The following is a 15,415-nucleotide window of genomic DNA, read 5'->3' as shown; positions in this document are numbered from 1 at the left end:
CTTTTGCGCTAATGAAAAAAAAAAAAAGTAGCTCTGTTTGACAAAGGTTGGAGAACCCTGCTCTAGGTCCTTTCTTTTTAAAGTTCTAATTTATGAAATAAATCAAAACCAAATGCTCCCTTTAGCTGCTAGATGGCTGTAAAAGAGCTCCTCTCAGCTTTAGTCACCCCATCCTAGTAGTTTGATCTGATGTAGTCTAACCTTATTGTCTATGCACTGCTAAAACTTATCCTGTACTTCTTTTTTTTATCCATTTCAAACCAGTATGACAATTAAGGCAAAAGTTGTAAATATTTCATAGCGTCCACTAAAGTTTGTATAGTGTGGTGAGTTGGTTCAGGTGTAAAATTGCCAAAAATGAACATTGTTTTCTTTCCATTGTTTGTGAACAAATGTGTTCTGCTAAGATCTCTTATCATCGATGATTATTAATTAATATGAAGGTTAAAACAGATCAGCAACTGTTTCTGTACCGTAGACCGGTTCATTGTCTGACAATATTTTCAAGGCCGGTGTTACACACTATATACTTTGTCCTAAATGATAACAATAATAATAATGAGTGTAAATTTCATTTCATTTCATTTAAATCCACTGTGGAGTCATGTGGATCAATTGGATGTCCTCGTAACATCGCATCACATTCTTTTTCCCAACTGCCTATCCTAACGATTGTCACAAGAGTGCAGGGTGTATCACAGCCATGTTTTTGGGATGTGGGACGGAACTGGATTGCCAGAGGGCACAGGGAGAACATGCAAAATCCACACGTAGTTGGTAGCTGGAATTGAACCCTGTGACCTCTGAACCATTCTGTGGATTCTGGTTGCCAGCGTAACAAAATATTACATTGATCCGAGTAATTGGCAAGCAATTAAAAATACAGATACACTGAATGATCCAAACTTTTCCAAAAGCTTGTTAGTGTTATGTGGTCTTGTGTTCCTAACTTGGGGATCGCGCATCCTCCATCTCCATTACCAAAGTTTTTTCCATAGCGGCAAGTTTGTTTACAATCGTTTTAGCGTGACGCTTATTGGTTTTAAACGCAAGTTCAATTGGAATCGGGGGGCAGGAAAGCCTTGTCTCCAACGGGACCGTTGCACGGCCAGACAGGAAACTGCTACAGCTCATGCGGACCGCACTGATTTTAATTCAAGTGTATCACCCTAAAGTTCAAGTTCTGAAATGTAGCAGTGTCAGTAAAACAAACAAATGATTCTTCTAAACACGAGGGGTAGGTTACTAAAGTAGGATAAATGATTAAAAAGCATGAAAGTTGACATTATCTTACTGATCGGACCACCGGAAAACAAAGTCTTGATCCGACCCCAGAGCCGGAGTTTTGACATCCCTGTAGTCACGTCTACTACCGGAACTTGGGCAGTGTTTCCCAACTGGTGGGTTGGCACCCAAAAGGGGGTCTTGGACCAGTTTTAAGTGGATCACGGGCCTTTTACCTGGCAAAATAATGCTAAATAGAAGAAAACAGAGGGTCGATTACACTCCTTAACAGTAGATACTAGATGGCAATAATGCCCTGCTTGCTCTCCTCTATCTGTGCGATTGTGTTGCTTTTATTTCCTTTTTATGCCCATAATATCGGGCCACAAGAAAGTTAGTAATAAGGGGAAGGAAAAGCGGAGAACGGTGACAGCAACAATCAAATCGAAGAAAGAAATGTTTGCGAAATACGAAAATAATGTACGAGTGTGTTATCGAAGCCCTGCTAGAATTTACAGGAAATGGGTCAATAGTTTTATTTTTAGATTTTTTTTACCAGTATATTGATCTTTATTACCTACATAATTGAATGATTATCAATAAGTAGACTATTTTGATATTTCAAATTTCCTTTAGTATGTGACTAGTTTATAGCAGTGTTATGCGAATAAGGCTTATATGCAGGTATATACAGTACTTTAAGAGCATTCCACAGCATCGGCGCCTGAGTTCTCACTTAAGTTAAACCTGGGAAGAGTTGACTTTCCTTGAATTTAGACACCCTAAATACAGGTTCAGATTCGATCTGCAACTTCAGTGGAACTGTTTAAATCTAGGCTTAAAACACACTTCTAGATAAATACTTTATTCATCCCCGCAGGGAAATTAACATTTCCAGCAGCATCCCTGCGCTGAGAACAATACAATAATAAAGCAAAAGGAATACAATATACAAATACTCAATGTGACGTGCTAATACCCACTGTAGCATGTTATATAGAGTATCTAGACAGTGCTACACAGAATACACATTGCAATAAAATTCGATAATATGCAATGTAGGGGGTGTGGTTTAATGTGGGCCTTTACTCTGCCGGGTGGAGTTAAAGAGCCTCATGGCATGAGGAAGAAAATATCTCTTCAGTCTGTCCGTGGTACAAGACAGTGACAGCAGTCTGTCGCTGAAGCTGCTCTTCTGTCTGGATATAATGCTGTGTAGTGGATGTGATGAATTGTCCATGATTGACCGCAGCTTTTTCAGTGCCCATCTCTCAGGCTGGTCAGGCTGTCCAGCTCTGTGCCCACAACAGAGCTCGCTTTCCTTGCCAGTGTTATTCTATTATTATTCTATTCTATAACCTATATTTTATGTTGATAATGTATGTGTATTATTTGTTATTGCAACATCCATTGCAGCCTGGTTATCCTGGAAGGGGGATTACTTCATGGGGTTTATGTCAAGATCTCTTAATTTTCCTTATGTTGAGGTATTTCAGTTTTTCCTTGCCCTCATGTAGATTTTAGATCAGGGGGTGGTGTAATAATAGTCTCTGGTTTGGTCTGGTCTGTGAAGCCCTTTGAGACTGTGATTAAGGGCAATACAAATAAACATGACTTGACTTTAAGGCTTGATTGTGCAGTTTAAACCAGAAAAAGATAAGCAAAACTAAAACGACTTCAAGTAATGTTGTTCCCTTTTATGCTTAATTAGTTGCATTTAAATGAAGTCCAAAAGGCTCCACTTCAATGGTTTTGTCTTAGGTAGTAGTCTACTGCAACAGTACTGAGTAGATAGCCTGGAGGTGTACCTCCGCCAAGGCGGCTGAGGAGGGCAAAAGAGGGCGTGTCCCCCAATGACTTCCTCGCCGCGCCGTGACGTCACGACACACTTCTCTGCGCTTCTGGACTAGGCTGAAGAAGATGGCGGCCTCCTCAGGTCTGTGTGCCAAACAAACCTACACTTTTAGTCCGCTCACAAATTGAATTATTACAAAAAACGCCACCCACCACCAGGCCTAACCTTATTTCGCGTTCACCCGGCTCTCACGAAAAAATGGTTTACCTAAAAGACACCTAAAAGCGCTGTGTAATGCGTAGAGCGAGCGTGTTGCTAACTGGTTAGCATAGGAGGCGATGTGGCGAGACCAGGGAGCTCATCAATGTATCTCCCCGAGAGAACGGACGAATTAGGAAGGCGGTGACGTGACACAAAATCGTCATTTACTATTTAATTAGACTACATACGCGTGATAAGTGCCCGCTAAACTGCGTTATAAACTCTAATTGCTAACCTAGCTTCAATAATAAATGAAACGTGTGGCTCTCGATTAGCTGCAATAATGTGTTGACAATGGACCGGCTATCCTTAGCATATTAGCATGCTATTGCTATCTTTGCAATATTCTATATATATTCGCATTCTTAATTGTTATAGTTTCCGAATGAGTTTGGTGATAAACATGGTGACCGCAAATCTGCTCCTTGAGTGATTGCCACAAAGATATGATCATGTCCAACCGGTTTGAAAGGCAATTTAGTGGTTAAAGGGCCAGTGCGTATTATTTCAGACGATGGTACTTAACTAGTCTGATTTAAGGACCTACCATACAACCCTGATTATAAGCCGCGACCCAAATCAAGAAAAGAAATCCACTTGATGGTGCAGTTCAAACCAGAAAAAGATGAGCAAAACTACTTCAAGTAATGTTGTTCCCCTTGATGCTCAATTAGCTGCATATTAATGAAGTCCCAAAGGCTCCACTTTAGTGTTTTTGTCTTTGGGACATTGAAATTAATTTCATCATGTGTAAACAAACTATTTGTCTTTTTCTGTGGTGCAAAATGGTGGGATGTTGACTCACATTTGCAGGAATCAATCACCATTTACTATTAAGGAGTTTAAATGACCCTCTGTTATCATTTCTGAGCATTATTTTGCCAAGACAGAGGCCCGCGGCCCACTAGAAATGGGTCCCGATCCACCAGTTGAGAAAGACTGTTTTAGTGCCTCCTAGTGTTAAATAAAAAAAACCCTCATACATTTAAGGGACAATGTGAGATTTAGTGCCCCCTAGTGGTACCAAAAAAACTGTTAAAAAAGTAAAGTCAAGGGCTGCACAGACCACAGATTATTTTAAACCACAGACTATTATTACACCATCCCCTGATCTAAAACCTACATGAGGGAGAGGAAAAGCCCAAAAACCTCAACATGAGGAAAATGAAGAAACCTTGAGAAGGGACCGCACATGAGGTAATCCCCCTTCCAGGATGACCAGGCTGCAATGGATGTTGCAATAACAAATAATAAACAGATATTGTCAACATAAAATATAGGTTATTCATATGCTGTAGAAGAGAAGTGTGTTTTAAGCTTAGGTTGCAGATCTCGGGGGAAGAGCATTCCACAGCACCAGGGCCCGAGTGGAGAACGCACTTGAACCTGTGGATCAAAAAACATTGATTTGAATACTAGGCAAAAATACATAAAGTATCAATGTTAATTTGTATTAAAAAAAAATAAAAATCACGGGTTGATATATTTGTATTCCTTTTATGTAGCGGAATCCTTACCTAAGGTTGTCACCATGTTTGTCTGGCAACTTGCTGCCTCACTGTGCTCTGTGGCACGGTTTTTCGATCGCATTAGGCGATACAAAGTCATCTAGTGGTCAAATATTACACACTGGGGCTTTAATCATAGCAAAATTGATTTAAAAAAATAATATTACATGTCAACGTATACATTTTCCCCATGTTTTTTTTTTTTTTTTTTTTTTCGTTTCAAATTGTGTACAGCACATAACATATTGTGGAAGGGAAAAACATTTTTAAGACTGGATTTGTCTTGCACATTTCGGCTTTAATCAGAATCTTCTCGTTCACGGGTAGCAGACGACAATAGCATCATAGATAGCTGATATTATCGCGAAGCACGAGCTAAACTTGTATGCATAAATTATCTTTGGTTTATTACACATAGTCGGTTTTGCTGTGAATAAATAAGTGTTGTGTTTGTAAGAGGTAAATAGTATTGGGTCTGCATTTATATAGCACTTTTTAAGTCACTGACTTCCTCCCAAAGAGCTCTACAATGCGTTTCACACATACGCATTTACTCACACAACAATGGGCAGAGGCAGCCATGCAAGGCGCCTGTTTATCGGGGGCATTAGGGCTTCAGTGACTTATTATAAGGGGAGTAGCAATCATTAATGACGGGAGCAATTGGCTGAGGTTGACGGGTATCCTATCATATAAATGTGCATTTCTTAAATGTATATTATGTAACATTTGACCACCAGATGGCAATGTATTGTCTAATGTGAAGGAAAACCAGTGCCAATGTAGCAGCAAGATGCCAGACAGATATGACAGTGACTACCGGGTTTGGATTCCCCTGCATGTTCGTTTTCATATCCGAGTTACGAGGAAAGTTCGATCAAAATAAGAGCTTGAGAATATCTTACAGCTATGTGACAATCTCTAAAGAAATATAGTAAAATAAGAAAAGAGGCAAAAGAATGACAAGACAATTGGTAGCTTTGAGTCTCCATAGCTTTTATTATTCATTGTGCTTTTTAGCACTTGTTGTTAGTTCAACTACACAAAACAGTGACATCTATTGGTCATACCCTAAACACTGCCCCTTTAATATAAGTTTGTGAATGGTAAATGGTCTCTGTAGCACCAACTAAAATTAATCTTACTTGTGAGACAGATTCATGGTTAGCATAGTCGGGTGTTGTGTTTCTTCTACATAAATATAGGATTAAAATGGCAACAGGGGATGCTGGAAATAAACTGCTTAACAGGTTGCGAAGTCAAATGCATTTCATCTATAATACAGTAGATCTGACATAAATCTGCTTAGGTGGGAATCGTAAAGTAAAATTGCCTTATTGCACTGGCATGAAATAAAACAAAGGTTATTGCCCAGATAAAAATATTGAAATGACAAAATAGTGTACAGTAAGTACTAATGTGTAAAATATGAGCAAATGATTAAATAACATGAATAAATATACCTCTAGAGAAAAAATACATATACCTTTGGTGCATTGTGATTTGAGCTGGTTGAGTGGGATAGCAGATGGATGCTAGTGGGGAGCAGGGGCGACAGTGGATACCAAAATAAAAATACTTTTTAAACTTTGATTTTGTAGCTTTAATCACCTTATTTTTTTATAAGAGTCCCTATTTTCGATTGTTTTTCCTAATATTCTTTGATATTACTTATGCTACACGTCTGGGTTTTACTGTCGGAAATAGTAGACCATTTTGGGGTCTCTTTTCGTACATTCTTTCAGCCTGACTCGAAAGATATTTTTGGGGGTAGGGTAAGTCATTTTGCCCATTGTTGATATCGTGTAAGCAAAACCGGTTACTTCATTTATTTCTAAAGTGATACATTGTCCGAATGTTGTTATTTAGAACGCTTAGATTGAAACAGAAACGTTGTTTGTCTGTCCAATTATTTGATAAATCCACAAAAAAAATCACCTGATTATTCGACTTAGAATCTTTTTTGAAGCTGTATTTCATTATTATTTTTATTATTCTTCTTAGTATTATTTCTTTATACCGACCTTTGGCAGTTTCTGTGGCAGTTGTATGCAGACAAAAGTAGTCCTTAGCTTGTATCTTTTGGTAGACCTTGAAAGTAGCAAAATATTTGGTCGTTGGGTGCAGTTATTTTAATTCGGTATTGAACGTGTATGATTTTAAAATACATACAAATTTTGTTGAATAACATTGAACTTAAAACACGTATGTTCTCTTGGGCAAAAAATGCTCCCAGAATATTGACAGGTTGTCAAATACAATTGTAATCTTACAATATCCTAATGATAAAAACATGACAGTTGAGCATTGTTCGGAAGTATTCACCTTGAAAAGGGCCTTCTTCTAACACCCTTTTTTGCTAACATAAAAATTTACATTTATAGCAGAGCTAACAATTCTGGCATAAATAATACGTTGTTTATTCTTTATTGGTGTTAATAAAATCATCATATAGTGCGCTGTGTTATGTTTTTTAAGCATATAAACCCTCCCACTAACAACTTTTTACATGCTTTCCAAATGCATTCAAACACAGTTATTTTGTAAACATAAACTTGGATAGAAAATATTTGCAAATGTTGGAGGTTTAGTTTGCTTCCATTGCCCCTAGATGGCAGTGGTGCTTAAGGTGGGAAATGAATTAGCATCATATGGGCCTTAGGACTCGAAATAAAGCGTTTTAAATGCATCAACTGCATAAATGGGTCCTTTCATGTGCATATTCATTCATTTTATCTTTGACAGAATGGTCAGGATCTTTTGAGACTTCATGAGATGTCTTTTACTGCATTTAATTGGATTTGTTGTCCTTGTGTTTTTGTGTATTGGAGGGAGTGTCACTGCAGAGTTATGTTAATGTGATTTTTATTTACATAGCTTGACATCGTGTTTTTGACTCCAAACCCATTAATGATTTAGACAACGGGTCAGGAACCTTTGGCTTGCGAACCATATATGGCTCTTTTCATGAGTACATATGGCTCGGAGACAAAATTATACTCATGCAAATCTTATCTTTAGCGTTCCAATTATAATTAGGGTCTAGTCAAGTCTGATGTGCACATAGCTGATGTAGCACTAATAGTATGGGTTTAGTCCAGTATATAAAGAGCATACACCCCACTACAGTTTGCAGTGAAAGTGTCATAGCAAGAGACCTCGTTTTGGATGGACGTCGCCAAGAAATCCTTTATATGGAAGTTCATTAAACAATTAAGGATCACCGTTGAGACACTTTATGATAAAAACCAAACAGCCAGAAACACCAGCCAAGCACACAGAGTAAATTAATTAGGTGAGCGTTAAGAGTGGGCAGAGCTATGCACAGCGCACTTCTCAGCCCAGCGCTGTCAGTATCCTCATTTGCAGTATTAACATGACATTTTTACGATATAATTCTGCTTCCACCGTGTGTTGAAACTACTTTTTATTAAATAAAACTGATGGTCAAAATGAGCCTCAACAATTTTAAGTAATTGTGGAGGGGAGACTAGTTTAAAGCAATATGTTTTATGATATGGGACACATGCTCAGGCATTATTCTTATTACATAAATTTGATCAAATCATCTGACGTCACACAATTAAATAAAATGCCCTGACAAAACTTGGCAGTTTTGCTGAAATCTGTCTTAAAATATATGATATGGTGGTCTCATAAAAAAATCTTGCCATTATGGCTCTTTGGGTCAAAAAGGTTCTTGACCCCTATTTAGACTCAGGGTATTATTGTTGACACCAGCCATACTTCATTTTAGCAAGTTATCTTAAATAGAATTAGAAAAAAAAGACCGTCTGGAGTCAATTGTGAGCTCAAGAGCAAAATATATAAAAAAAAGGCTAGCAAAACCAATCATAATTTTACTCTGCCCCTTTTATAGATATACGTGAAAAGATGTGTGCTGACCACATCATCATTTGCAAGACAACAATGGAATGTTAGTGTGCGGTATTCAGTGGCAAAGTTAAACATGGAACATCTTCACATTCAACAGCCCTCCTTGTGACACTTTGATTGACTGTTGCTGGCAGCCCTGTTATTAACTGGGCTGCCGTTAGCACGTCGACCAGAAAAATTGTAGCTGTTACCCTCAATCATTTGTTCAAAGAGTCTCCTTGTGCGCCCTGTGGCACAACCCTTTGCAAACGGCTGATGCATGAGCTTTGTCCATGCCAAAGCTCTTTGGTCGATATGTGAGGTGCACGCTAAGCAATTGATTAATTGCGGCAACGGTAGCGGTCAATTTGTCCCTCCAAGCAATTTAGGCGAAATTAAATGCAGGAAACGAGCAACCCCTAAAAAGAAAAAGACCATTTTATTCTATAAATATATTTACATGGTTCTGTGGGACTTGTGACATGGCTAGTGGTGGTTAATTTTATTGAACGAGGTGTCGTTTAACATGCTAAAATTCACGGTTTCGCTACTTCGTGGATGCGAACTAACTAGCTATTTGATGACAATTCTAAAGTTTGCCCGGAAAATAACAAAGCCTTGAGTGGACTGCAAATTTTACACAATTTTCTTAACCCCATTTTTTTCCTTTGACATTTTCTTATATAACTGCGTGGTTGTAACGTAGCGTCTTATAATTTTAGTATTTTTGTGAATGCCTGATTTGAATGGTCACGGACCCTCCAGAAATGCAGTAATTGTATCTTGAAATTTTAGGGGGGATAAAAAACAAAAGTATCCATAAACACAAGCTTTGGAACTATGTGCAGTATAACATGGTGTATGTCATAAAGCAGGGGTCACCAACCTGTTTATGACCACAAGGGCTACCAATTTAGTATGCATCTCTAAAATAACAATTTATCGTGTTGTTATTATGATACCAAGTTGCTATTATTAGAAGTAGGGTTAGAAAAGACTAAGTCGACGACTAAAACATCTGTCTTGTATAAGGGCACTGAGTGAACAAAATACATAGGAATGTATGTTATACACCTGCAAATATGTTTTTTTTTTTTCATAAAGTGCAAAAAGTATCTCAGTGATGACAGCTGGTAGCGGTGGCGTGCATGTCCTTTCTCATTATAAAGCTTGTTATTGTTTGCTGTTTTCTACTAAGATAAGAACGTATAGTGTGAGTATTGTGATGGCACAATTTACAAGGACAAAACAATCACTCAGACTTTGCCAGAAAAGTAAAACCTGATGCTTAATCATACTTTTTTTTGATAAAGCACAATTAAACACTGCTTAAGCCTACTCCCTTTGAGCACATGTTTATGATAATATTGTATTGTCCAGCGTTTCTCGTGTGCTTGATGCAAATAGTTTGTTGTTCCCATTTCTTAATTAATCGTCTGTCACTCCATGTTTTGGTTTTGATTGCTGCTCCCGTGCCATATCACCTTAGCAAAGCTTGCAAGTGACACACTTATTTGTTTTGTGAAGTGTGGAGTGCTCTCACACTCTTGCATACTTAGGTCAAACTGTTTTCTCCATGTCCGTCTTGAGTTGAATTTACCGTAGTGTTTGGAAATGGAGTGACACAACAAATCTGTGGCATAATTCGTTGCCAGCGCTTTTAATCATAGATTTTAAGCAATTTTCTCGATTTGTTGTTGCAGCCATCAACTTGTTTTAACTTGTTTAAAAACCTTAACTGTGATTGGCATGTGACAGAGAACAATTTTTTTTTATCTGAGTTGGTTGATGCTAGTTTATCCAATGCTTGGTGGGTTTCTTTTGTAATGTGTAAATATTTCTTATTCATTATAATTATCAATAAAAAGCATTTGATAAGTGTGACACTGGGTCGGTTTACGTTGTATCAATAATCAAGAACTGGTCCAACAGGGCAGGGACAAGGGATGGCAGACCTGGCTATTCCCAGTTGAGGTCGGGTGCAGGGGCTTCCCAGCACAGTCTCTATGGGACACATTAACAGCTCTAAGTGGAAGGGAGAGGAAGGCAGCTGCCAAAAGGGTGGGGGAAGTCGCGGAGAGAGCCTCTTGCTGGCTCTGGAGTAGGTGAGAGCAGTTTAGCTGGGGACCAGGAGAAGATGGGCAGTGACTGGCCATCGCTGCCGGCCCGCCAACTCGAGGGCGTTGCGGTTAAGGGTCGAAACGCCCAGTGACGGTTGGACACCACCTGATGACATCTTCTCCTGGTTGAAGGCTAAAGTCACTGTTTGAGTGACTGCAAAAGTTGCACTGATTAGAAGTGTATGTAATAGATAGATCAATCTAAACCAGGCTTTTAATTTGATAGGAGTAATTTTATTCCCCAAGCCAATATCCATTGTTTTCTCGGAAATAGTGCTGTTACATATTTTCCATTTTACATATACTATCATTGTAAAGTTATTTGATTTTGGATCATGTCTGTTGAAGATACACATTGTTTCCCTTGATAAATTAATATTTGAGAGAGGAGTACATGAATTGCCTCAACTGTTTGCCTATAGCTTTTCAATGGCAGAGTCAATGTCAATGTTTACCGCGGCGCTCTTCCCAAACTTTGCAGATGGCGGATAATGGGGATTTCCTCTTGCATATTATTCTGTGGGCCGATCACGCTCTTGAAGCAAGACTGTAATTGTGTCCGGAATGACAATACTACTCTAAAGATGATTATGACTGAGCTGCATTGTTGTAATTCATGAACTGTGGCTAATGCTATCAACTATTTATTCGGAGGATCTTTTTTTATTCATGCTTAATTTGGTATTGCTGTTAATATTTTGTCATGGTATTTGTTGATTATGTCATTTAAACTGACTTTTTTGCCACCCTATTTAATGAGAGATCATCCTCCCCCTTTTCTGATTTAAACATGATAGACTCAAATGAATATTGGCATGTATGTTTAGCTATAAGTGTGTTTGTTGCCAATAGAGTGTGTTGTCTTTGGTTGTCGCAGGAGTTAAGGTTCCACGCAATTTCCGCTTGTTGGAGGAACTGGAGGATGGCCAGAAAGGAGAAGGCGACGGCACAGTCAGCTGGGGCTTGGAAAACGATGATGACATGACTCTTACCTATTGGACCGGCATGATCATCGGACCAGCCAGAGTAAGAACGCCTTGATAATGAAGATCCCTGCATTGCATTCAGCCTTTCATCTATATCGCGGTTACTAGGGCTGGCAAATAAATTGATTTAATTAATTCGCCATTCAAAAAAAAATTGTCAATGTTAAAATGACTAAATCGGAATAACAAGTAAAGGAATTTAATTTGATTAGCTGATTATTACCTCATTCAGTGTCAGACTTTTCTCTCAAATAGGAAGTGCCGGTGCCAGACGTTTTATGCCATTTTGACTCATTTTTAAAGGCCTACAGAAAATTTCTTTGTGTAGCTATATACACATAGGACACATAAAAAGAGAAAAAGTAAAGTATGCTTCTAGTTTTAACCATTGTCTTGTAAACAACTTTTAAACATTGTTTAATTTAGTGAAGATACTCGATTCCTAGAAAATCTGGGAAAAACTGCTATCTGTGAACGGATGCATTTTAAACAGAACTTTCACTTCGGTGCTTTTATATATGTATATATATATATATATATATGCCGAAAAATTCGGACTGTAAGGCGCACCTGATAAGCCGGACCCAGTACATTTTTGAAGTGAAAAACATTTTGTACATACAGAAGCTGCACCTGACTGTAAAGCCACTTGTGCCCATATAAAACATAAGATATTTACAAAGAAAGATGGTGCACAGAAAGAGTATTGATAATATACGGTACCTTAACGTTCTGCCGCCCCAACGGTGGGCCGCCAGACTTTTGATTGCAAGAACACTGAACTTATGCATGAACTAGCGATGCATAAACTTTGCAAGAACTTTTCAGCCGTTTACGAGATCACCTCATTCGGGCCGTCGTGGCGATTGTGGATGTGCATGAATCATCATCCCTCTCTGTCTTGACAAAGACAAAGCGACTTAATCGTCTTTTTTTAAAAAGAACAAAGCTTTAACTGTACTTATATCTTAGCTTATCTCACAAAAGTGCGTGTACCTGGCATATGGGCCGCCTACACACTGCCATACCTTGTAATATGGTGGATACAGGAAGCAAAACTAGTCACTAAGTGTGTTGACAAAGATCTGATCAATGCCGTTCCTGCTATCAAGTGCTGATTTTTCATACTGAAATTATTCCCATTGGGTTAATACTTATTGATTCGCAGCACCAAAGCCTTTATAACATGTTTTTGATATAAAACAAAAACAAAACATATTTTAACCTTTTGGCATTGAATGAATTAAAATATTTTGAAAAGGGGAAGAATGCTGCATGGAGTTGCTTACAATAAATACAGTATTGACTATTTGTGGATAGGAAACATCTATGAATACATGTTTTTGATTCATGATTGTTTAATTTTTGTACACAAAAAGTAACACTATTTGCTAATGGTGCTAGTTGGCTGCATCAGAAAAATTAAGCACTGAATCCAGGCTTGCAAATACAAGAAACTTAAATCAAGCCCTTTCTTAATTTCATATCAAGAACTGGTTCCAGTCCTTGGCAATCGTACTTCCATCCCCTACTGTTAGCGTTGGAAGCTAGCATTGACTTCACAGCCGCCAGCATTAGCGACTATTTTTCGCAGATACAGTAAAAAGGTTGCACCTGAATCTTCCTTTTAATTTCCTGCCATTTCAGACTAATTACGAGAACAGGATATACAGCCTGAAAGTGGAATGCGGACCCAGGTACCCAGACACGGCCCCGACTCTTAAATTTGTAACGAAAATCACCATGAACGGGATAAATAATTCCAACGGGACGGTAAGCTTGGCTCCTCTCACGTCCGAGGTTTGCTGTGTTCTGCCCACTCGCTTCACCTTTTAAATTGTTTGTGTTTCTTTCAGGTGGATTCACGTAGCATACCAGTTTTAGCCAAATGGCAGAATTCTTATAATATTAAAATTGTCCTTCAAGAGTTAAGGCGTCTAATGATGTCCAAAGAAAATATGAAGCTCCCACAACCGCCAGAAGGACAAAGTTACAGCACTTAATCGCCATGGATTGTTTTTTGACCCACTGTCTTAAAAAAAGCCTACGTAGAAATATCATGTCAACAAAAAGAAACAAGAAAACAAAAGAAGAAAGCCTTGCACATCAACAGTTTGGTCCACGCAAGAGCAGGATTGGACTTTCATATTATGGCCTGGCTCTTAAAAGAAAAAGTAAAAAAAAATACAAGTCACTGCCTTTCGGCATTAAAGATGCCGAGAAGAGCAGTAACGAAGTGACAATTATGTTCAGGCTGTAGCAGCAAAAGTGCTGCTTTCTGCTTCCCCAACGGCTGATCCCCGATGAAGTTGTGCGAACACCAGGGCCAGCCCAGAAGACACCTTTATTTTATTTTCTCTGTCGGCTTTTCACATTCAACGTGCAGATTGCTCCATACAGAACTGTGACTAGTCTCCAAGTAGTGTCACGAGGTGAGAACCATTATTATTTTTTTGTTTGTTTGAAATAAATATATAAATATATATTATGTATCGGACACAATACCGATGTTTCTGTTCTTGAGGTCTTTCTCTCTGACATGTAACAGACGTCAAAGCCTGTTCCGGAAAAACAGAACATAAACCAACCTAGCATTTAATTGTGAATGGCAGGTAATCGAATGATTTTGTTGAAATTAAAAATCACTGCAACAAAGGAACAACGTCCAGATTGTTTTTTCCAATCTTGTATCGTTGTCTTGTTTTTCTGGTTTGTTCGTCCGTCTTTTGTCACAGTTGTGGGTTTCAATCTTTTCATCAGAAAAGAAAAACATGTAGATTGAAAATAGAGGTAAATGATGGCGTAACAAAAACTAAGATATATTTTTTATATATTTCCAAGACATGTTATATTGAACCACACCAAATAAAATATCTCAAGCTTTATAGAGATGCATATTCAAAGTTTTTTTTTTAAATTGTTATGAAATATCTTCGGATTGGCGAGGCAACACAACATAAGAGAAACCATCATGGCCTTGTGAATAAACTTGAAACCTATTTAGTACAATTATAACCAATCAATCATAACCTAAGATGTTATTTCTAAAAATTTAAAGAATATGACGAGAGTTCCCCCCTTTCTCAGGCAATCACAGAGGTGAGGATGCATTCTTTCATCTCCTCTCGTTTTGATTTACTGTAATCCCGATAACCAAAAGTCCACAAATTAGCCCCACCAATTATTTTTAACATGCGCTCTTCCAGCCCTCGCTCACAGCTATAATTGACCGGGAATAACGAATCATGGCCTCACGGATGCTGCTCATTTTAGGCAGAAAGAACAGACAAAAAGCCACCATGCATGACACAATTTGGTAATAGTCACCTGGGGATAATGGATTAGGGCAACACCAGTGCATGTCGTTTTAGGCAAGCCAGAATGACACGCCTCCCAACAAAGTGCTTTCTGCTTATCCCTTTTTGCAGCAATACGGGATTGGGGATAATGGATCACTCGAGTGCATTTAATATGCTGAAATACAGTAACGGCCCAAAAAAGCTACCAGGCCTGACCAAAATGTGCTCTGCCGGTCCCTTGCAGCAATGGAGAGTGGCATGCTTCAGCGGCTTGAACACAAAAGAAAATGCGCTCTTCCGGCCTATGGTCTTGGCAATAGTCACGGCCGATCCCCGTTTGCAGCTA

General features: G+C 38.5%; 1 protein-coding gene across 1 annotated transcript; it reads left to right on the top strand.

Annotated features, from left to right (window-relative positions):
* The first annotated feature begins 3,038 nt into the window (after nt 1-3,038).
* On the top strand, nt 3,039-14,425 carry ube2v2 (ubiquitin-conjugating enzyme E2 variant 2). Its single transcript, XM_088347430.1, has 4 exons — nt 3,039-3,160; nt 11,662-11,810; nt 13,418-13,543; nt 13,627-14,425. The coding sequence occupies exons 1-4, from the start codon at nt 3,145-3,147 to the stop codon at nt 13,771-13,773; spliced, it is 438 nt and encodes a 145-aa protein (XP_088203556.1). The 5' UTR covers nt 3,039-3,144; the 3' UTR covers nt 13,774-14,425.
* The last annotated feature ends 990 nt before the right edge of the window (nt 14,426-15,415 follow it).

The sequence above is a fragment of the Urocampus carinirostris genome, chromosome 1, assembly GCF_059441175.1.
Source record: "Urocampus carinirostris isolate Australia breed hairy pipefish chromosome 1, RoL_Ucar_1.0, whole genome shotgun sequence".
NCBI lineage: Eukaryota > Metazoa > Chordata > Actinopteri > Syngnathiformes > Syngnathidae > Urocampus > Urocampus carinirostris.
This window is presented reverse-complemented; position numbering and strand designations above follow the sequence as displayed.

What these genes read in the sequence shown, in the direction of transcription:
- ube2v2 (XM_088347430.1), top strand. An exon ending in TGATCATCGGACCAGCCAGA is followed by an intron (nt 11,811 to 13,417) that starts GTAAGAACGCCT and finishes CTGCCATTTCAG; the next exon opens with ACTAATTACGAGAACAGGAT. An exon ending in TAAATAATTCCAACGGGACG is followed by an intron (nt 13,544 to 13,626) that starts GTAAGCTTGGCT and finishes TGTTTCTTTCAG; the next exon opens with GTGGATTCACGTAGCATACC.